General features: G+C 36.9%; 2 protein-coding genes across 6 annotated transcripts in view; both read left to right on the top strand.

Moving 5' to 3' along the window:
- LOC139691054 (leukotriene A-4 hydrolase-like) overlaps nucleotides 1–8,666 on the top strand; it is a 32,214-nt gene extending 23,548 nt beyond the window's left edge. The window contains exons 12-17 of the mRNA XM_071588783.1: nucleotides 1,220–1,426; nucleotides 3,981–4,125; nucleotides 4,697–4,880; nucleotides 5,209–5,451; nucleotides 7,118–7,222; nucleotides 8,349–8,666. Coding sequence (XP_071444884.1) covers nucleotides 1,220–1,426; nucleotides 3,981–4,125; nucleotides 4,697–4,880; nucleotides 5,209–5,451; nucleotides 7,118–7,222; nucleotides 8,349–8,472 — 1,008 coding nt within the window. The 3' untranslated portion in view covers nucleotides 8,473–8,666. The remainder of the gene's footprint in view (nucleotides 1–1,219; nucleotides 1,427–3,980; nucleotides 4,126–4,696; nucleotides 4,881–5,208; nucleotides 5,452–7,117; nucleotides 7,223–8,348) is intronic.
- A 5,249-nt stretch (nucleotides 8,667–13,915) lies between these two features.
- On the top strand, nucleotides 13,916–20,327 carry LOC139690949 (putative 3-methyladenine DNA glycosylase). Of its 5 annotated transcripts, none has more exons than XM_071588599.1 (5): nucleotides 13,917–14,112; nucleotides 15,455–15,549; nucleotides 16,277–16,420; nucleotides 16,535–16,739; nucleotides 19,231–20,325. In XM_071588599.1, exons 1-5 carry the CDS (start codon nucleotides 14,094–14,096, stop codon nucleotides 19,692–19,694), a joined length of 927 nt encoding a protein of 308 aa, XP_071444700.1. In that variant the 5' UTR covers nucleotides 13,917–14,093; the 3' UTR covers nucleotides 19,695–20,325. The 5 variants fall into 5 exon arrangements, with proteins under 5 accessions (XP_071444702.1, XP_071444700.1, XP_071444701.1 ...); XM_071588600.1 differs by having other exon boundaries at nucleotides 13,917–14,240; nucleotides 19,231–20,324; XM_071588603.1 differs by having other exon boundaries at nucleotides 13,937–13,996; nucleotides 19,231–20,326.
- Nucleotides 20,328–22,863: the final 2,536 nt, after the last annotated feature.

A 22,863-nucleotide genomic window follows, 5' to 3' on the forward strand; every position in this document is an offset into this window, starting at 1 on the left:
TTTAAGGTCAATAGCCTTTTTCCAGTAATGCTTAAACTTTTTTAAACCTTTCAAATATGTAGTAGTTGATGTCTTTCTTGGCAAAATAGGCATTCATGTATGCAATATCTTCCTCGTCCTATGAAAATCTCTGTCTTACAAGCATTACTTTAAGGGGAGGAAACCAGAAAAGGTCGCTGGGGGCCAGATCAGGTGAATACATTGAGTGGTCTATCAATTCAAAGTGTAATTTGTGATTTTTGGCCATGGCAACTGCTGAAGTGTGAGCAGGTGCATTGTCCTGTTGTAAAAGCCTTTTCTTCCTCTTCAAATGCAGTCCTTTTTTTGTAATGCTTGCTTTCAGCTGTTCAATTAATAAGGCATGATACTCTTCAATTGTTGTTTTACCTTTTTAAAGATAATTGATGAACAATATTCCGTGGCTATCCCAAGAAACAGTTGCCATCACCTTCCCGGCTAATGGAACCATCTTGGCATTTTTTGGAGCAGGTTCACCATTTGCAGTTCACTGTTTTGAGTGTTCCTTCGCCTCAGGAGGGTAATGGTGGTTCCAAGTTTCATCTATAGTTATGAATCTGACTCGTTTCACTTAAACTGCTCCAAAAGGGGCTTGGAATTGTTCAATCGAATGCATATTTGGTCCAAAGTGAGCAAACGCAGCACTCAACATGCAGATAGCTCATGCTTGTCCAATTCTTTCGTCCATACATATATGCCAAATGCATTCTTTCGATATGCCCATAGCCTCTGCTATCTCTATACCCTTATTTGGATGGTCGTCCCTTATTTTGGTTACCCTTAATGTTCAACATTAGCCAAGCTGGTATGGCCATGTTTAAAATCAACTGCCGAAAAATCCATGCCTGTAAAAATGCTGCAGAGTCCCCATGTGTACCTGTATGTTTGCTAATCCAGCTGTTGGGATGGCAAGAGGAAATAACACAAATATATGGTTATTGTAAAATGTAAAAATGCCCTTCCAGGCAATGTGAAAATGGTGTGCACAAAGCTTGATTATGTTTATGTTTACATGAGCCCCGGTAATTAAAAAAGAGAAATTTTGATTGCCTGTGTATGTACACAAGTTTATCAAAATATGTGTGCACCTGAGGATTCAGTGTGACTCATATCCTTTGGATTCACATACTTTTATTCGGCTATTAATGAAAGCTTTCACTTCATCCTGACCAACACGTTTCTTTGCTTCTCTCGTCGTGAGGCCGGTGATCGGTCCCTGGCGGATGTCGTAGCGCATGAAGTGTCACACAGCTGGACCGGCAACCTCGTCACCAACTGCTCATTTGAACACTTTTGGCTAAACGAAGGCTTCACAGTATTTGTCGAGCGAAAGATATGCGGGCGGATGAGGGGAGAGGCCCACCGGCACTTCTCGGCCATTGGTGGCATCAAAGAGCTGGCGGAGACAGTGAGTATGATCTCAATTGTGATTTCATCACAAATGCATGCATTATCTTGTCCCAAGTAGGTATGGGGGTTCATCATGCTTTGAGTTCACTTCTGAAGGACACTTCGAACTAGAAACGAAGGGAAATTAATTAGAATCCATACATTTTTGAAAATTTTATTAAGTTCTCAATTTAAATGAATTTTCCGATAACAAACGTCCATAAGTATTTGTCTGTTTAAATATTCTGCCAAAATATCCTCATGAAATGTACTCCCCTAAGGATCCTAAATTTTGTCCTGCAATTAGTTGAAATTCTTATTTAAAAAAAAATGTACGTAAATCTTATTCAAAAATAAAAAACATTACTGAAGAGCTTCCTCATTTTGAAATTTCAATCTCATAGACACTTATTTCCTTCATGAAAATGAATGAAAAATACGAAGTGTGTTCAAAAGGTAATTGAAATCATGTAATTTTGCATAGTGCACCATGAATTCTTGCCACAAGGTCAGACGATCAATGAAGAGTACTACTTACAGGGTCAACACGGTTTGCATGAAGCAGTACAAAAAAAATGCCTTTATTTGTGGCTAAACAATTCATGACTTTGGCCCTATCACAATAATCCACTTACTATACTGCTCATTGCTTGTTCATGAATTTTTGGCCCAAAACAGCGCTAGTAAATGATGCCCCAGCCCCCATATCCACCAGACATGGCCACGTGTGGATTTTTTCTCTTCCCATAGATAGATAGAACCTTAAAAGTGTCATCCTTTTAGAAGCATTGATAAGATCAAAAGCACATTGCCAAGAGAGATAAAAGCCATGCCAAACATCAAGTTCCAGAAGTGTTTCGAGGGTTGGAAAAAGTGCTGGCGTAGTAAGTGTATAATATCAAATTATAAAATGGGCACTACTTCAAAGGGGGTAGCATTGATATGGACAAATAAATAAAATTCTCTTCAAATTCTCCCATTATTTATTGAACACACCTTGTCGATGAGGTCTGTTCAGAAAGTATTGCAAATTTTGAATTTTTGCTGGTTATGTATATTTGATTTTCAGCTTTTTTGTGGTGTTATGTTGGTACTTATGTCTCTCACTTATGCCGAAAACGTCAGCCATTTTGAATTTTCAGTTAATTGTTGACAGCTGTTTAGCTTGGGCGTGTTTTGGCTTGCCTTTGATTTTTGCCTGTTCCAAAAAATGGATCAAAGAATCTGTATTAAATTTTGTGTAAAAACCAAAATTAAGTGTGCGGACGCATTCCGAATGTTGACTGTGGCATATGGAGAAGCTATCTTGGACCAAAGCAACGTTTATGGGTGGTACAAAATGTTCTCAGAGGGCCGGGAAGATGTGAACGACGAAGAGCGTGCCAGACGCCCGAGCACGTCAACAACAGATGAAAACATTGATGAAGTGAAGAAAATAGTATAGGCCTATCGTTGAATCACCGTGATAGAAGTTGCTGAGGACCTAAACATTTCCAGTGCCATTCATTTTTACCAATGATTCGGGCATGGCACGGGTCACCGCAAAATTCATACCAAACTTGTTCAATTTCAACCAAAAGCAGCTACGCATTAACATTGCTAATGGACTTGCGTTGGACTCTGTCTGCGAAAACCCAAATTTGCTCCAGAGGTTCATAACTGGTGGCGAATAATGGGTTTATGATTTTGACGTGGAAACTAAAGCTTAATCAGTGCGAGCGTAGACTGAAAAAAGTCCACCAAGTACGGCTGAATGTGAAAGTTTTGCTTACAGTTTTCTTCGATTGCCGGGGCGTGGTTCATCATGAGTTCTTGCCACAGGGTAGAAAGGTAAATAAGGAATATCACCTGTGCAGTTATGTGCAATTTGTACGAAGCTTTCCGCTACAAACACTCGGATTTGTGAAGATCAAAAATTGGCTTTTGCACCATGACAACGCCCCTGCTACACATTGTTGCTTGTGCGCAAAATTTTGGTCGAAAAAACACACTAATGATGCCTCAGCCTCCGTATTCCCCAGATCTGGCACCCAGTGACTTTTTCTTGTTCCTGAAACTGAACAGGCTCATGAAAGGATGACGCTATGCTACGATTGATGAGATAAAGACTGCATAGAAGGAGGAGCTAAACAAAGTCACAAAAAATGATTCTTTGAAGTGCTTCGAGGATTGGAAAAAGCGTTGGCACAAGTGTATAATAACTAATGGGGATTACTTTGAAGGGGACAAAATAGATATTCATGAATAAATTAATAAATTTTTAAAAAACACAAAGATAACAATACTTTTTGAACAGACTTAGTATATAAAGAACATGATGCATGCTACCATTTTTTTTGAAAATTGCAGCTTAAGGGAAGTTTCATTGAGGTTAATGGAAGTGGATTGTTAACAGATAATAATTTTGAGATTACTGTGCCTAACAGGAGATGTTTTGTAGTACCTCCATATTTGACAGTCATTCAAACATGTACCCTAATCACATTCAGTCATTGTGTCGCTTTACCCAATTGTCCATTGCTCAGCTCCTTCCTTCCTCCCATGTGTAAATGGCTCCCAAAATTCTTGTGCAGATCCACATCCGTGGCGAGAGCAACCCTCTCACTCAGCTGGTTCTGGACTTGCGTGGCGTGGATCCCGATGACTCATTCTCAGTCGTCCCCTATGAGAAGGGACACACATTCCTCTTCTACCTGGAGACCTTGCTTGGTGGTGCAGGTGAGAGAGGATGATGTGAACGCTTTGAAACCAACCTGCATGCCTGTTTGCTCAATTTTGGTTGAGTTTCCTTGCATGACTTTCCCTACAACATATTGAAATTTGTTCATGCAACTACTGATATTTTAGATTACACTTTTTTAGTATTTTTTAAAAAAAATTCCTGAGCTAGGGCATTTCTCAATTTTGATTTGATTCTGTGACTGTAAACTTCAAACATTTTTATTAAGAGATCATATATGTTTTGGATCTGTGAAATAACCTAATTCAAGGTTTTAGGATTTCCCCAGAGAAGATTTATTCAAAGCTAAGCTGTTAGTTTCTGTCTGTCAATATATCTGTTCTTCCTGTGGGCGGGTATTAGGTCAATATGTTTGAATTTCATAGTTGGTATATTTCTAATAACCTTTATTATAAGTCATGCAAAATTTTATGACTTTAGTGGAGGAATGTTTTTTGCTGCAAATTACACTGTTGTGAAGTAATTGGAAGATTGAAATGATAAGATTTTGTCATGATCAGAATTTGTAATTTTTTCTTTGCAATATCTTTTCCTCTCTGTCCTGAGCAGATGTATTTGATCCATTCCTGAGGTTTTACCTTGACAAGTATAAATTCAAGTCCGTATCTACTGATGACTTTGTGTCTACCCTCAAATCCTATTTTGCTGGAAAGAAGCCGCAAGAAGACCTCCTGGCAAAGTTGGACTGGGCAGCATGGCTGAACACCCCTGGCATGCCTCCTGTCATTCCAAAGTTTGTTTCTGCACTTCCTTTTTTCAATAATCATGGATAAATCGATTAAAAAGATATTATTGAAAACTTGCTTTATGGGCAATGGAATAAAGGGCATAAATGCATGTACTAACACAGATCTAGATTTATTGAAGTGTTTGGTTTGACAAATATGGTTTTTATTCAATTTTTTTTAATATTTTCAAATTGTCGGCTTAACTGTAGTTAAATCTTGTCTGTATGGCTTGTTTGAGTCAGAAGGTGTTCAAACATCCTTGCCCTTATTGTACCAAAAGTATTGTAACTTAACTTCAATAATTATTTGATTGTCCTCATTTCATTAACAAAGGTATGACACCAGTTTGGCAGATGCATGCAGTGATTTGCGCAAACGTTGGCAGTGTTGGGATGTGCAGACAGAGTGTCCTTTCACAATAGATGGTGACCTGAAGCAATTGAGCTCGAACCAGGTGATTGAGTTCTTGGCTCAGTTAGTTGCGGAGACAGAATCCCCGCTGTCATTGGAGAAGGTGAAGAAGATGCAAGAGAAATATGACATGAATTCCTATACAAATTCAGAAATTAAGTTCAGGTATGTAGATGCAAGTAACTGCTGCAGTGTTAACTTAATATGTTATAGGTTGCAGTGGTAAACTTGAGGGAAAGTCATACTACTATGAAAAATGCATATACTGCCATTCTTTAGAGAATCCATTCGAGGCAAAGAGGTGGGAATGGAGATAGACATCTACTGTGGAATGATGTGAATAGGTAAATTAGAAATCATTCGCATCAAGCTGATAAAATGAACTTTGGGATATAAACCTGGCTATGGCTGCATTTTTCGGTAATTGATCTGAGTTGAGCTTGAGTAAACCTCATTGGTCAAACAAAAATAAGTTTGTAAATACAGTGCTTGTGGAAAAGAGGGGTTCTGGAAAATAAGGGGAACATTTTGAGTGACATTGTTTGAAAATAAATATGAAAACTGTCCTAAACAAATGAGAGGACACTGGGATGGACTCTCAAGCATTTCTTAAAAATGACCGTCATTGTTAGCGAATAGCTTCTTTTGTATAAATAACATTCTGACATTTTACTCAATCAAATCTGTAATTCCGACTTTAATGGTCCCTTCAATTGCAATTCACTGTATTGATCTCTAGCTAGAACATCCCTCAGTTTGGCAAAAATTTAGGTAAAGAATTGGATTGGAAGTTTTTCACTCAAATTAGTGGCATTTTTTAGGCGATTTTCTTCTAAGACAGGCTGGGAGAACTGACTTTACTTAGAGAGGGATTGAATCCCTGCATTTTAGTAAAGATTCTGCTATATGGCTGACATGGACTTACGATTCTCCTGTAAATGTCTTTATAACTGTCTCCAAGAAATGAGCAGAGAATATCACCTCATTATAGCATCTCTTTTTCACTTCTATTATATAAATAAATTTTATGTTTTTATTAGATCTTCGAAGATCATAGTTTGAAATGCCAAAGTGAGATAAGGTTTGGAAGGAGTCTGGATATAAGAGAATGATTCAACCAAAATAAGGGGATGAAATTTACCCATGGAGGTTATTTAAAGCTTGAGGGTCAGTAAAATGTGTGGATATGACTGCAGGGATGTCTCATGCCCTCTTTGCCCTGACCTCTTCCCAAGCTGTGATTAATCCTTTCATTCACAAGATGTGGATGTAAGTGGCTCAGTTCAGTCTTCTTATGCATTTGCCCTGAATTACTATGAAACAGATTTATCAAACATGGATTTGCTAGCCTAGACTTGTAAATGATTTGTTTCTTCTCTCAATGAATGTAATTAAAATTTTGTTAGAAACTGCATTTCTAATTCAATCCTGCGACTTCTTTAGTGGCAACTCTTTGCTCTAGTCAAAGTTTTCATAAATATTCTTATAGTATTATGCGGTATTAAGCATCACATCTATAGACAAACCAAACTGCATACTATATTGATGAAATTAAGTATATGCTCTAGTTAAGAGTAAGCAGTAGTCATGAAATGGATCACTTTTGCAAGTTGAGAGTGGTGGTCAAACGCAGTGTGGTCTCTTAACTGAGTTGGGGCTTACTATTGCTCAGCTAAGGTGGATGGCCAGCTTTAAATGAAGAATATTGCATTAGAGAGGATAATAGCGGAAAGTGTATGAAAAGATCCATGGTTGCACACATGTGGAGTACCTGTAATTGTACTGTCAACAATTGGTCAGCTAATGGCATCGTCTCTTCCTTCCATTGCAGATGGCTGAGGCTTTGCATTAAGGCCCGTTGGGAAGAGCAGATTGAGAAGGCACTTGAGTTTGCCACTTCGCAGGGCAGAATGAAATTTGTTCGTCCCATATTTAGGTAAGGTATTACTTACTATTATATATAGCATAGAACATCTAACAAGACTAAAGGAAATCATGAAATTCAATTTGAATTTTTAAGATATTATGAAAAAGCATATCCTAGGTAAAGTCCATGTGGAAATATCTTGTTAGAAGTAAAGGCAGTGTAGTGTCATTAGTGAGGTATGAAAATCACTCAAATCAGTATTTTCATCTGCAAATATTTTTATGATACATTTCAGCATATTTTTTAACATACCAATCTTTAAATCTTGTTCTCCTGAATGCTTCTATCATGTGGACTGCGGACACTTGGTGGAAGGTGTTCTAACTTGGAATTATTTGTTTGCTGCAAATAGATGTCTCTGCAGTTAAAATTGCCCCTTTGTTCTGTTCTTCGCTGCCTATTATCCTCGCTAGATTTCCCATCACTAGCTAGCTAGGGCTTGCTATCTTTGTTTTATGCTGGTGCCACCTAATGTCCTTCAGCTGCAGGTTTTTAACTTGAAGTTTTACTTTCAGCACAGCCTTTAATTAGCAGCATAGTTAGTAATGAATAGTTGTTCGACTGGCCAAAATACTTGGGGAAATGACTCAGGCCCGTGATATTTTGTTTTATTATTACTTGTTTGACAGCAATATTCAAACTAATTTTAAAACTCTTGGTATGTGCTCCCCCTCATCATGATATGTATTGGACACTGTGAGTAACTGAGGACTGTAATGAAAGACAAGTGAATAAAAATGCCAGAAAAAAGCCATGAACTCAGAAGACAACATCCCCCGATATTTAATTTAAGGATGAAACAAGTGAACAATTAAGAAATTATGAATTTTTTTTCAAATCGATTTCCATCCATTAGAATCCCTCTTTACTCAATGGTGATTGATTGTTGTAAACTAATTGGAGAAAAGCATGGCTTGAAAAGTAAGCTAATAATTTTTTGGCCAGAAAAAATATTTTCCTGCTTGTCCAGTCTTTTCAGCTAAGAGGAAGTATAAGATGTATGTACATGGCTACTAAATCACCTCTTCTAATATTTATTAATCTTTGTGTCCTTTTTGAGGGCATTGCTGCTTTTCAAGGGGTAGTTGGAATGCTGTAAACGTATGCTTGAAAGAGTGGTATGATTTCTTTACAGAGACCTAAGGAAATGGGACAAGGCAAGGGACAGGGCTATAGCTGCATATGAGAAACAGCGATCTTCAATGATGTATGTAACAGCCCACATGGTGGCCTCTGACCTTGGGCTGACTAAAGAATAAATGGTGAAGATGGATTTGAAGTGCTATTGGCTGCTATCATGCCAGACTTCGGCTGTCATCATTTACCATTATTTAGTCTTACTCTGAATGTGACAGATTGCTTCGGGTGATATTGCTGCTTCTTTACCTCTAGGAGGCAGTTGTTGTTTGAATTTGAGTATTATGGCCTGCATTGAAGCTTGTGTTTATATTTCTATTCTCATTTTATTATTCATTCAAAGTATGTTTGTCACCGGCCTTTTGTGGGAGCTCAGAAATTGTTGAGCCCCTCTGCTCTAATTGGCTGGAGCTCAAGGGTAGTGTTGCTATATCTCTTGAAATGTATGTAGAGCTAGGCATACACTTCCTGCCAAACGTTCAAAAGAATCCTGAGGGGGTTGAAAGGGAATCCCATGGGGTTGAAAGGGGATCCCGGAAGTGGCAGGCTCCATCACCCTTGATAAACAGTGAGGATGATGACTGCGGCCCAACCTTTTCAAGCTCAAGATAACAAAAAGTGCTTCTCTTCCCTGAAAATAATGACTGGCAGGCACTCAGTGGGAACCCAGAAAATATAAGGAATAAAATACATTTTATTGACCTTCAGTTTGACTGCAAGGACTGGGAAAACATTCTGAAACCTGTTTAAAATCATTTTAGGTTTTGATACTTATCAATACCACATTTAATTCAGCAGATTAAAACTTAAGTTAAAAATCATAGAAAAAGGCAACAATATTTTTAATTTATCAAAGTCACACCAGTTAATTCAATTTTCTAAATAATGTTAATCTGTATTCTCTGATGAAATATAATTAATGTACTTGTTTATGTATTTCCAAGGGGGATTTGGATGGTGGGGTGGCTAAGGCACTGGCTTCCCATGCCATGGGCCTGGGTTCAAATCCCAGTGGTGGCCAGTTGATTCAATAGTATCTCGACCCCTACTTGGGGTGCTACGTGGAGAGTTCTTTAGTACAGTAAGGTAAATGAGTAGGCCATCTATCGGATGGAATGTTAAATTGTGGATCTCTCAGCGCCTTTCATTATGAGTAGGATAAGTAGGCTAAATGTGTCAGTAATGATACATTGGCAGTCTTGTGATGTCATGCCCTTTGTTAGCAGCCCATATATTCAGAGAATATTGCTTACTGTCCATACCCAGTTTCACCAGTGGCAATAGCTCTACCCTTGTCTAATCACAAGTGAACAGTATTCCTTATCCTATGAGCCAATTTCTAATGTCATCTTTTCTGATTGAGGTGCTGAGATCATTATCCATGACAGCTGAGTGATGGCTTGAATTTTTCATTTTGGGAACAGCATTCCTGTTTTCTCTTGCATTAAAAAAAACCAGGAAGTCCTCCAACCTGAATATAATTTGACAAAGTGATACAATAAATAATCACTGCATGATATTTTTCATACACGCCAATGTAAGGATGGAAGAAACAAGTGGTTTATATACGCAAGTATACCATCCACTGTCCATTTATAACAGTGGTCAATTTATTTCACAACCATTTAGAACGATATCGTGCACACTTCATATTCCTTGCTCTCTTTAATGGTGTGGCTGATATCATTCATTTTCGGAAATTTTCCTTCAGCAGAAAAGAAACAATATATTGCCTCAATTCATCCTTTTGAATATCATTAAGGTCTGCTATTGTTTTGGATCATGGCTTCCTCATCTTGCGTGGCTTTGAAGGAAATCTATCTGGTTTTTGTGATCGAATCTCTCCCTGTCGAAGATTTTTGTTAATTTCATATAAGAACTGCAATGAATAAACAAGTGAAAAATGAATTAAGGAAGAAGATATAATCTCATTTCACTCATCTTATGAAAAATACTTAGTATTATGCAAAATAAAATGATGAAAGTAATAAAAACATAAATAAATAGAAAATTTACTTCTCCAGCATAGCCTGCATTTATCACAAGCTTAACCCCTCCCCATAAGGTATTCACTGATCTCTCCCGGTCTTTAGCAAGAGAAATAATTGGCCGGCCAACATCTTCATTTGGGAATACTTATGAAGTTGTGAAATATCTCATTCATTAGATGGCAAAGAAGAAGTTTCTCCACACTCTCACTCATCATACTCAAACACAAAATCACACTTGGCAGCATTATACTAGGAGAGTCGAAGTTCACTTGATGAAGTATTGCTGGTAGAGCATCGGAATTTTCCGCTGATGAAGCCCTGCCCACTTCATTGTTATGGTTCCCACAAAGTCATATGATTAGGGACTTCAACCTCTTGAATGACAAACATATTTTTGATGGATGATAGTTGCTTCACTTTGGATTCCATTCACTTGCTCTGTTTGATTTACCAAGGACCATTCCTGATGGCCCTTTTCACTGAATCATTATCTTCTGGTATTTTTTTATTCTAACTTATTTAGTTTGACTTCGGTTTTAATCCACTTATTAATGGTTTTTGGATTATTTTTCTGCTTGGGATGGTGGACTAATGTCAAATGGAAGTTATGAAATCAGTTCTAATTTCCTTGTAAAATAATGTGTGCTCATGTTTCCATTAAACTGTGATGAAATAAACATTTGTGTAATGTTTACGTGCATATGTTAATGAGTGAGGTTGCTCTTTAGTACCTATGCATTTCAGGATTGTGTGAAAACCTGGATGTGAAAGATAGGTATTAGAAATTTGCTCAAGTAAAACTGGAGGAGGGCAGTTAAGTGAAGCATCTGAAAATCCTGACCCTATGAGAAGGAAAGCAATTGAATAAAAACCCATGACTGATACAGTGTGTTAATCACATGCATTATTTCTTATTGAAGGCTTTAAGCCAAAATCAAATGGTTGAAAATTATTTTTATTTACAAATGGATTTCCACAAAGTTTCCTCAACTATCTCCCAAATTTATTAGATCTCTTTGAAATCTTTTTTCCTTGAGAGTTGATTTGCCAAAATTAAAATCCAAATATATTTTCACTATCAAGTTCTAATAATGCTTTTTCTAGACTTTTAGTTGAAATATTAGGTTGATAGTGCATTTCAATGCAATTCCTCCGTTCCTTTGATGAATATACTTTCTGGCAGAAAGCTCTCAATGTAGTACAAGACTTGACTCTGGCAAAGTACAGTTCCATTTGTAATTACTTGCTCTATGTATGGAGAAGCATCCTTATTACGGCAATCCATTCAATTTAGAATATTCTCTTTTCCCCTAGCCTATAAACATGTATCCTCTGATTATATGAGATAGAGATGGCTGAATTTCCAATGTATTGAATGGGCATGTTGATGGAAATTTTCCTGTAATTTCTATCGCAGAGAAGAAACAAAAAAGTTAATCAACACTTAAGTATCAAGTTAATGAAGCAATGTTTTCTCCAAAAACAGGAATTTATTGTTATAGGAAAAAGCTCTTTCCTTGGCAGAATGCTCGCATTACAAATATGTTACTAAATCACCGTTCATCACATCTTTAAATGTTAAATTTTATATTTCAAAACTGTGAATCTCCAATGGCGATGAGAAATTCCTTTTTCTTTTTGCAGCTTCTTCACACATTTCTTTCCATTTCCTGGGGTCTCTTCAAGCAAAAATCATGGGTGGTTCTTCAAAATACTTGGCAAGTTGAGTTGTCCAGAGTGATTCTTGGTTGGCTCCATGACAGCATGATCTATTGCTTCTTCAGGGGTACCATGTTCTTCACATGACCATCCTCTTGACGAGTGCAGTTGCAATTCTAGTACTTCCCCACAAAGTGTACTTTTTCACTCCAAATTTCTCCCGTCAAATTAAACAATATATGTAATTTTATCAAAACTTATTGCAATTTTTCACTTGTAAATGGTGACTCTTGTGGAAATATGTGTCCATGTGGAGATAGTACTACCATTTGCAGTCTTAGAGGTTATTTATTTTAGACATTCGATTGTGCAAATGGCAAACTTGTTGCCTAAGGGAAGGGTGGGCCGATGTGTTTTTAGCCCTCCACCTTTAAATGTTCCCTCTCCCTCTACAAGCCGACTCGTGCAGTGCCCTCTTCCTTGCATCCTAATAAATGGCAGGTTGACAGGTGGGGGAGTACCTGGTACCACACAGTTAAAGGACCTGTGTAATAGCTCTGGTTGTCTTAGTTACCAGGAGATGGACTTATTCAGGCCATGCAGGGTCTGGATTTTAGGGTTGGGATTTTGGTGGATGCTAGGGATGAGTCAGGGGCCCTGAAAGCAGGCACAATAGGCCAGGCTGGAATGGGAGCATTGGCTGGAATGGGTGAAGGTGTGGACTGAAGAGGGGGAAACCAGGTTGAAGTGCCAGTCACTGGTTTGGTGCCTGGTGTATCTTATCCCCTTTCTTCTCAATTGGAAGTGTTTGGGGGTGCTTGGAATAGGAAGTGTGGGAGTGGTTTACTTCACTTCATAGCTCCCTCACCTGAGAGTATGGGTAGCAGACTTGCGGATCTCAGGTAGGAAAAAAATCGGAGTGGGAGTTCAGCATGGTGAGTGAGGTATACATGGGGTTATGGATTCTGGCTACAATGGCAGTAAATGCCAAGACCACTTTTATGGTTGGGATGGAAGGTTGCAAGCATTCAAATGGCAGTTAACTCCTCACTGTCGGAGTCTGCATCTGCCATACCCAAGGAGGTTGTGGTGATTGGGTGGAAGTCCAAGAGAAATTTCTCTGATGTTCCACAGTGTCCTCCAGATCTCTCCTTTTTGGAACTAATTGTCATGCTATACCTCCTGTAATATCCCCTGCCATCACCCCACGACTTACGGCAGTGATTACTTCGCCATCTGTGTTTATAAAGACAGGATTAGGGAATAAGCAGACAACCTTCCGGTAAGCTACCTCTGGACCGTTTTGCTGAACTAGAAGGATGCACGCAGAGGGTTACTTGAATTGCAGTCCAGATTCACTTATGTGTGAGGCAGAAAAGATCCAGTTAAAGTTTAGATTTAATTAGATAAACTTAGCGACTTGATCGGAAAAATTAATCAAAGTTTATATTCCTTATTTATATGTCTTAAGTAAAGACTATATTACGTTATAAAAGGGAATAAAAGTTAGTAAAAATTAGTTCAAGAGTAGAGTATATTATAATTAAATGTTGATATTTATAATTACTGAAATTATATTCATTGAAAAATGAATTACTTAGCTCCTGCCCTACGGTGATATGATCCTATTTCGGGCTGCAGTGCGGGTGTCAGACCAAAATATATATATTAATGATAACACATTCATGGCATTCACCAATGTTCGATATACATGTTTAGTTGATAAATAGATAAATTAAAATTTCTCATGAGGAGTCACAGATATGAGGGGAGGGCGTTCAATCAGAGGGGCATACGTGGTTGATGAGTGACAGAGAACTTTCTCAATTTTCAATATATTCACATTCGTACATCATCTGTTAATTCCTTATTTCGAGCTACATAGATGGCAGTACTATTGCGAAGGGTGTTCAAACCCTATCCGCCTTATATTTAAGGCGCTTAGAAACTAGGACCCTATTTCCTGAAAAGTTTGGACGCAGCTTGCGAGATATTGGTAGGATCAGAAAATATTTACTTGTATACAAAATGGATCAGAGAATATGCATTAAATTTTGCTATGAGAATGGGATAAGTGCAACAAAGTTTTTTAAATGTTGAATATTGCTTTTGGTGAGTCTACCATAAGTAAAACATGGGTGTACGAGTGATATGAGCGTTTCCAAGAAGGCCGTAAAGACGTTGAAGTTGACGAATAATGACGCCCCAGTTCATCAGTGGCCGATGAAAACGTGGAAAAAGTGAGAGGAATAATTATGAAATATCGCCTTATTACAATCAGAGATGTTGCTGATGATGTTGGCATTTCAATTGGATCCATGCCACGACATTTTTTCGGATTTTTTGGGTAGGAAGCGCGTGACAGCAAATTTAGTTTTTTAACGAAAACAGCGGCAATAGGCAGTCACGCAGGAGTCGCTGGATGAAGTCAACACTAATGATGACCCAACCTCATACTCGCCTCTTGCTATTTTTTTGTACCCTAGACTAATGAGAACCTTAAATGGCCGTTTTTCTATAAGCAAACGATAAATGAGATGAAAAACTCATCGCTGAGAGAGCTATATCAAAGATCGCGTTTCAGTGGTGTTTCGAGGATTGGGAAAAGCGCTGGAATAAGTGAATAATATCTAATGGGGACTACTTCGAAGGGGACAACATCGATATAGACCAATTACTAGTTTTTTCTAAATGACTCAAATTCCCGTTAGTTATTGAGCAAGTCTCTTATCAGCAAGGACTTTCCATTAGCACTGCATCATTATTGACGAAATTAAGGCAAAAACTTAGGAGGAAAGGCTGGGATTTGTATGGTACAATTTCAAATATTAACATGTTATGGGATATGATAATTGCATTGATAGCTTCGCAACGGCTATTAGTGACGATTGTTAACAATATAAAATCACATCTTTGTTAGATTCTTGGTGGCATGTTTGACTTCATGATTTTGGTTGAAAATGCTTACCTTCGTGAGAATGATGTCGAACCAAGCGGGACTCCGATCATTTTTTACCTGTAAATCTAAAAGAAAATGTTGATTATTTATTCTTTCTGAACCTTTGATTTAATTGCACAATATTTCACAAAGTGTTTAACTTAAATGATTTTTAATTAGTATGGAAGATTTTCCATGCTAGCGAACATATCTGTACTAGAGTGACTTGGTATGGTAATGGCTAATACTTAAGTTGTGGTGCCCTCGGTTTAAATATCAATACTAGGTGGGTTTGTTTAAACAGATGATTTGTGATCTTTGGTCTCCACCTACTTTTGAATTAGTGTCGTAGGAGCATATATAGTGTTTAATGATAATCTGACCCCCTAGCGTTTTATTATTGTCACTGTTGTATTAAGTTCCTCTCCTCTTAGTTTGCTGAAATGACCATAGGAAAACTAGAATGGTCGTTGGAGTTGCTGGAAAAATTGCATGCGTATTCCATTTTATTTGTAGGTAGAGCCCCGCAACCATGTAAGGAAATTTATTCCCTTAAACGTTCCAAGGGTAGCATGGATCAACTTACAGGAGATAATGCCAAAATTGAAGAGGTAATTTTTTTCAATTTACGTTTTGTAATTAAATGGCCCTTTCGCATGTTGTCACATTAAAGTTCCCACTATTGCAAATTATTGTGAAACTGTTATAAGATTCCTTCAGATTGGAATTGTTAGTTGAAACTACCGGAATATTTTGCTGACAGATTTAGTGTGCTTCTCACTCTGGATGATTGTCCTAAAATGCTTTTCGATCTAGCCAGTAAAGGTTGTATGAATTTAACATGACATTGTGCTCATGAATTCCACCTCCAGGTTTTTAAACAATAATGGGTTGATTCTTGTGGTTTTATTAAATTTTTATTTTGTTGCACCACTCCCATAAAACTCATTGTAGCCCATTTAATTTGTTAAAGTTATTAAGTATTTATCACTGGAATTTAACTTAAACTTTCATTCATAGCAAGCTACGTTTGAGATGTCAAGAAGCTGTTCTTCATGATATAGTTGTAATAACTTTATTGTTAAATTGAAATTACTTTTCTATTAGATCTAGATTGAGGAGCAGAATGTTAGGCTGAAATAATCAAAACTTTGATTGGGTGGGTGTTAAATAAAAATTATTTCAAGTTACTGAGAATGCATTTTGGGTATGATCATATATGACCTAACATATATTTGCAGATTGAGCCATAAAAGCAAATCGAAAAATTAAATTCCAAATGAAATATATGTGGGTTCTATTAGGTATTAACTGTACACAAACTGCTATTTCTTTTAGCTATGTGTGAAGTCACCAAAAAGTAATATGGAAGATCAAAATAATGTAACAAAAGGTGAAGGGAATATTCTTTCATCAGATCGATTCCTGGATTCTTTCTATGATGTTCCTTGTGAACAACTTGCCAAGAATTTACTTGGGCATGTGAGTCAATAAAATATATTGTCTGCTTGAGCTTTAGTAAGCTTATATATTTCGTTTGAATAGCCATTAAAAATGACAAGGAGGAATTTATTTGAATTGGAAATTTTATTTTAGGTACTAGTTCGCCAATTGAGTAATGGTAAAGTTTTAAAGGGCAGAATAGTGGAAACTGAATGCTACCCAGGTGGGGATGACAAAGCTTCTCATTCATTTCAAGGAAAAATTACTGAAAGAAACTCACCAATGTACATGAAACCTGGAACAACGTATGTGTACTTCACTTATGGAATGTATCACTGCTTCAACATATCAAGCCAAGGTCAGTATTTTTCTTCTAGTAGTTATTCTGCTGCCCTTTTATGTTAGGTTAATTTCTTACGTAGAATGCAGCAATTTCAGAGTGTAAAAATCATTCGCCTTGACTGGGATTCGAACCCAGATCCCTCAATATCCGGTCGAGTGCTTTAGCCACTTAAGCTACCGAGGCGTCCTAGGCGAATGATTTTTACACTCTGAAATTGCTGCATTAAAATGCACATTAGCGGATGACTCCGTTAAAGTTACTGTTGCGGCATCTCCCGCAGTTTCTTTGGAATTCTTACGCAGAAGTTTACAATCTCCTTTCACCATCTTAGCATGGTTTTATGAAGCATAAATCTACATCTTCTGCTATCTATCAGTTAATGACCCAGACTTTAAATGCTCTAGATAAAAAAATGGAAGTTGCTGTAATGTTTTTCAATTTCTCGAAAGCTTTTGATTGTGTTGACCCCCAATTACCTCTCAAGAAACTCCAAAGGATGGGTATTTGTGGCATACCTAATGCTTGGATTAAATCCTACCTATTTGATTGAATACAACACGTGGTTGTTTCTGATTACTATCACATTAGTGATTTTTTATTAAAGGAAAAAGAACTTAGCACGTATATTACAACCTTGAAAATTCTTATCACTAGCAGTAGTAGTATTTAGGGGAGGCGACCGATAGCTAAGGTCATTTGCACCACTAGGGATGGACAGGAAAGGATGAAGGGTGGAGAGAAACCCGGCATCAGCATTAGCGTACTCTTGTTGGAAGGCACCAAGGGGCCCGCAGCTTAACATCCCATCCGACAGATTGTGTACTCACTCAAAGTGCCCTCCACAAAGCACCTCAAGTAGGGATCAAGATACCACTGAAAAATATGTTGCCGCCGGGATTTGAACCCGGGCTCTCTGGGTGGGAAGCCAGTACGTTAGCCACTGCACCCTCTCGATCCCCATCTTATTGCTATTACAATGATAAATTAAAGACAAACTCCTATAGCTGTAGTAAGTTTTCCTTTAATGTTTCCTTTTTTAGTTTTCCTTTAACTTGTTATTATTATGAGGCCATAGAGCTCAAATTTCCTAGATCTTAAACATTTACTATGGTGTCTGTGACCAAAAATATGACAAGAAAAATGACAGTTACGTGTGATATATGTGCCAGTATAGTATTATTATTTCTGGGGTTATAACTGATTCATATCAGTGCATACTGTACTGATGGCATATCAGTGGCATTTTTGATCGACTGTGAAAGTAGGCTTAGTGCTAAATGTAGGTATATTGATGAGGTGATTGAAATTATGTAAGAAGTAATTTGGGACATTTGTATAAATAAGGAATATGACTGTAAAAGCTGAGGACATAATTGCCTGAGAAAATATGGATGAAATATATGTAAATGGAAATGAACATTACGTTTATTTAGAGTGAATTGGTTCCCATTTGTAAGTAATGTTATTTTGACAGTGCTGGGATATTAAATGGATAGGCTAATACAAAAAGTGCAAATGAAGAGAAAGAAGCATGAATAATTCAATAAGAACTTACCATAGTTCCCAATTTCTGATTGCATTTTTGGTTAGGATAAGAAGAAAGGTATTGTTATACAATCCTTATGCTGTGTTCATCCAAAATCTACCTTAACTGGTAAAATACCTATGACAGTAATGAGTGTTCAAGAACTTGTGTGCGGATAAAAAAGGTAAAATGAATAGGTAAGAATAAAAAGTGTAAGTGACCCCTCAAATCAATGCGTATACGCCTCAATGGTCTCCATTGAAAGTTTAGACTTTTAAAAACAGAGTCCTCTCCAAGCTGTACAGAAACTACATTCAGAATACTAAAAATGTCATGATGCACACTACAGGAAAGTGCTCACTCTGGTGCAACTTTGAAATTTTACATTATGCACTTCATAGTGCTTGATGTGCAATTAGGGATGCTCACTCAATGAATATAAGATTGCAAGCTACAAAAATTCGAGCAGATGCCAACGATATCTGCTCGGACTTCAAGCCACCGGTGCTCCTCCTGTTATAAGTTCCCTAACCACACTCTAGGAAGAGAAAATGCATGAAGTGTGGGTGTATAGCCACTCTCCCCACCACAGCTGTTGAAGCTGCATGGCTAAAAGGGTCTTACCCCACCTTAAAGTTTGATTTCCTATGCAAATTTGTCAATAATTAGAAACCCATTTGATCCAGTGTGAATTCGTGGAAAAACTGCCATTATCCATATATTTAGTGTCTTTTCTGTTTCCTATATGTATTTCAGGTTTTGAAGGAATTATTTTATAGTACTTGATTCTTTTAATTCATTGCCAGAAAAAAAGTCTTCCTAAGCCATTTAAATCACTCATTCATTTTTTATTGTTTAATTTGTGAAAAATATTCATTAAATATATTGAACAGAACAGAACCACTTGGTTCTGTCATCAATGTTACCATAGATTGGTCAACACACAAATTACCTAATGCCTTGCACCCTGTTCATTTCTAGGGCCTGGAGCTGCTGTCCTGCTGAGGGCCATTGAACCTTTGGAGGGCATGGACTATATGCAGCAAGAGAGGAATAAAAAGAGGAAAGTTGCATGCACTTTGAAGCCACATCACTTGGCCAATGGCCCATCCAAGCTGTGCATCAGCCTGAGTATAGACAAGGCATCCTGTAATGCACAGGACTTGTGTTCATGGGGTGGTATGTGGATAGAGCAAGTGGCCAGGGATTTTACTTGTGACAACACTCAGTGGCTGGCAGCTGTTGAGTCTCACAGAGTGGTGGCAACATCCCGGATAGGGATTGACTCCTCTGGCAAAGAGTGGGCTTCCAAGCCATATAGGTTCTATGTCCTTGGGAATGCTTCTGTCAGCCAAAGAGACAAAATTAAGGAGAAAGAAGTGGAGTCTCTTGTTGAGATACTGGAGAGGAAAAGGAGGAGGTTGAACAGTCCAAGTAAAATTTAATGAAATTCCCCAAAATTTTCAGCTTCTACATCAAAGAGTCTAACTCTGCATATTGATGGATTCCAGTTGAACTGCATTTCGAAGTCAGCTTTCTCTTGTCAGAAAATTTAGTTTAGGGAAAATTTATTGCTCAAATTCCACCTGGATTTGAGTTTTTGGCCAATATGTTTATCTATTTTATATAATCTTTATTTAACTAATTTTTTTGAGGCAGAACATGAAATTTTTATATGATGGGCATTTAGTAACATTCATTTATGAAAATTGTATTGATAATTAAGACAACATGGCTTAATCAAAAAAATATTTTTATTAATATAACCAAGTTCATTTATTACTTTCTGATAATACAGTTGTCCTGTCCATAAAAATAGTTTATTGTTGCCGTGATATTTTGACATTTTAAAATTAATTTAACCATTTCCATTGTTTAAAAATAGAGCTTAGTTGCTGTCAATACCCATTTTATATGGCATAGCTGTGAAACTACTAATTCCTCTATTCATACAGGGTAACTATTGATGTTGGTAAATGATTTTTAAGTATTTATTCTATCACCTGTTGCTGTTAATTTCAGTTCCTACCTAGAACCGCACTTTACAATGCATCTAAACTCATTATATAATGTCAAGTTCTGATTTTGTCAGAGGAATTACTCATTTAATATAAAAAACGTTTTTGTGCTCCTGATCTTTACATTTTCAAAGATAAAACAGTTAAAATGCATGTTTAAATGTCTAAAAAATTTCTAATAATAAAAATGAGCCCTTTTCCCCATTGTTTGTAAAAGTTTGAAGAAGTTGAGTAGTTCGTAACTTTTTCCAATTTACTTACTTTAAGTGTCCACCATGACTATTAATGTTTATAATATTTTAACCTCATACAAACATTAATCATGGTCACAAAAAAATTTCCAAAATCACATTTCTTAATTTCTATGCTTAATGACAAATAAGATGGTTTTCTTATTTACTCTTCAATATTTTATAAGCATTCAGGACTTTTAACCTTGAAAAAGATATTGCATTTTGTACACAGTTTTTTCAATTTAAAATTAATCTATAGCAACCAAGTTCATGGCAAAGGTTTACTTTAAGATAATTTCTAAAAGCAAAAGGTAGTGGACTGTTAGAATAAAAAATTGGCTAGGACATCTGTGTTGTATAAATTAATGTGGATCAGTAAATATTTAAAATGAGTTTTCACGCAGGAAATTAGACTGAATTAATCAGGGAAGTACCAAGAGGAAAGAAAATAAGTGGCTTTTATTTTCAAGGAAGTGGATTTCTGATTACAAGAAAAAACAAAGGTTTTGCCATTTTTGGTAATCCAAGTATCCACCAATGCCCCATGCATATGGATAAAAAGTTTCTGATTCTCCTTAAGTGTACCTTCAACATGCATGCATTTACCTGTTGATGACTCCTGCCAATGAAGACCACAATTGGCGGAAGTAGTTTGCTCATATTTACCTTGCCTCATTCTGTTTCAATACATTATATCTCTTCTTGCATATCACTGCTATGATGACCTGAGGAAAATCGTAAATATTGGTTCCAGGTATAATTCTAGCCCATAGAAATGAAATGCACTGGTATTGAGTCTGCCAAGGAGCTGAGTTGTTAGGTCCCTAGTAATATAATTAAGTAGACATATGGTAACCCATTCATGATTTTTCGCAGTTGATAATTTGCACACAACCTATGTTAAGCAAGTAATTGACTGACTGGTAGTAGCATATTCACAAAAATATGCTGTGGTTATATATCTGGTTAAAAATAAAAGTGAGACACCTGCAGGTTTTTCGAAATATGGCAATGAGTTTAGGACAATTTGGAAATTTATTGGTCTATTTAGGCTGTATACAAGTGCTATCATGCACAGTCTACCAGGCTGGCCTTGGACAACTCTTGAAAATGATGGCATTTCCTTGATGACTTAAAGTACTTTATCATAGATCAAACTCTTTGTGCCTAGTGTTGACTTCCTTCATATTTCATATTTTTTATCACCCAACATATTATACAAATACATACTCCCTTCCTACTGCTTCCACATGAATCCAAAAGTATTTCAATCATAGCCAACAACATCCCACACACTCTCGAAGTTTCATCTATCCGATTTTTCTGACCTTTGGATATTTTGCCGAACAACTTCTTCTAAATGTTAATTACCCTTCTTTGCTAAATATCTTCTTAATGCAGTGAATTTGATGAATGTTACTTTATTGTTGAGCTTTCAAGTGTTGGACTTTATTTATAAAATAATTGTAGGCTTGAAGCCTAAATATGTTGATGGCATAGCATCATAGTGTAAACCCTCCCCAAAAGAGTTGAGATTCAGTGGCTAAAATGCTTGCTATGGGAGTGAATAGAAAGACCAGGAGCAGTGGTGGAGAGGAGTGTAAAGACAGGCAAGGAAGTTCTGCTTTATTTAAAGGTTTGTGTTGTACAGTCTCTGACAAATATCACATTTCAGATTTAATTCCTATTCTCAGTCCCACATTTTTAAAATGGAGCGTGTTTATGTATGGCAAGTGGAATCATGGTCTTTGAAGTAAGATATTAGCCATAGATTGGAGGCTTTGGCAATTTGGATGTGGAGAAGGATGGTGAAGTGGACAGAAAGGAAAGCAAACGAAGTTCTAGGTATGGTGGGGAATTGTTGGGAGAATCCAAAAGAGACAGGAAAGACGGATTCAGAAATTTTTCATTGCTCTTGGGATGTTGAAGAGGGAAGATGGGAGAGGGATAGAGGGAAGAATGTTTGGCAAGTGAGGAAGAGGTTGGAATGGGAAGGGGATGTTGGATGTATAGCTTTTGTTCATCTAAAACCTACCTTAACCATTACAATACCAACTAATAATGATTTCTTTCTTTAGTTTGTTGTATTGACTTCCTGACTTCATATTTTCTCAAAAGCTTAGTGTCTTCATTCCTCCCTTCAATTATTCTACCATTCTCCTTTCTATTATAACTATTAACATCCTACTACCTCGAAGTACTTCCTCTGCCCGATATTCTTTTTTTTTCAGAGATGCAACAGAATAACTTTAAATTTGGTAATAGGGTTATTGACATTCATATGATTACCTTTTATCAAGCTTAGATAAACATATGCTTTTAATGTAGTATTAATGAACTTCTAACACTTATTAATTATGAAT

This window comes from Hetaerina americana, unplaced genomic scaffold (assembly GCF_022747635.1).
Source record: "Hetaerina americana unplaced genomic scaffold, ioHetAmer1.1.p SCAF_3, whole genome shotgun sequence".
Classification (NCBI taxonomy): Eukaryota; Metazoa; Arthropoda; class Insecta; order Odonata; family Calopterygidae; genus Hetaerina; species Hetaerina americana.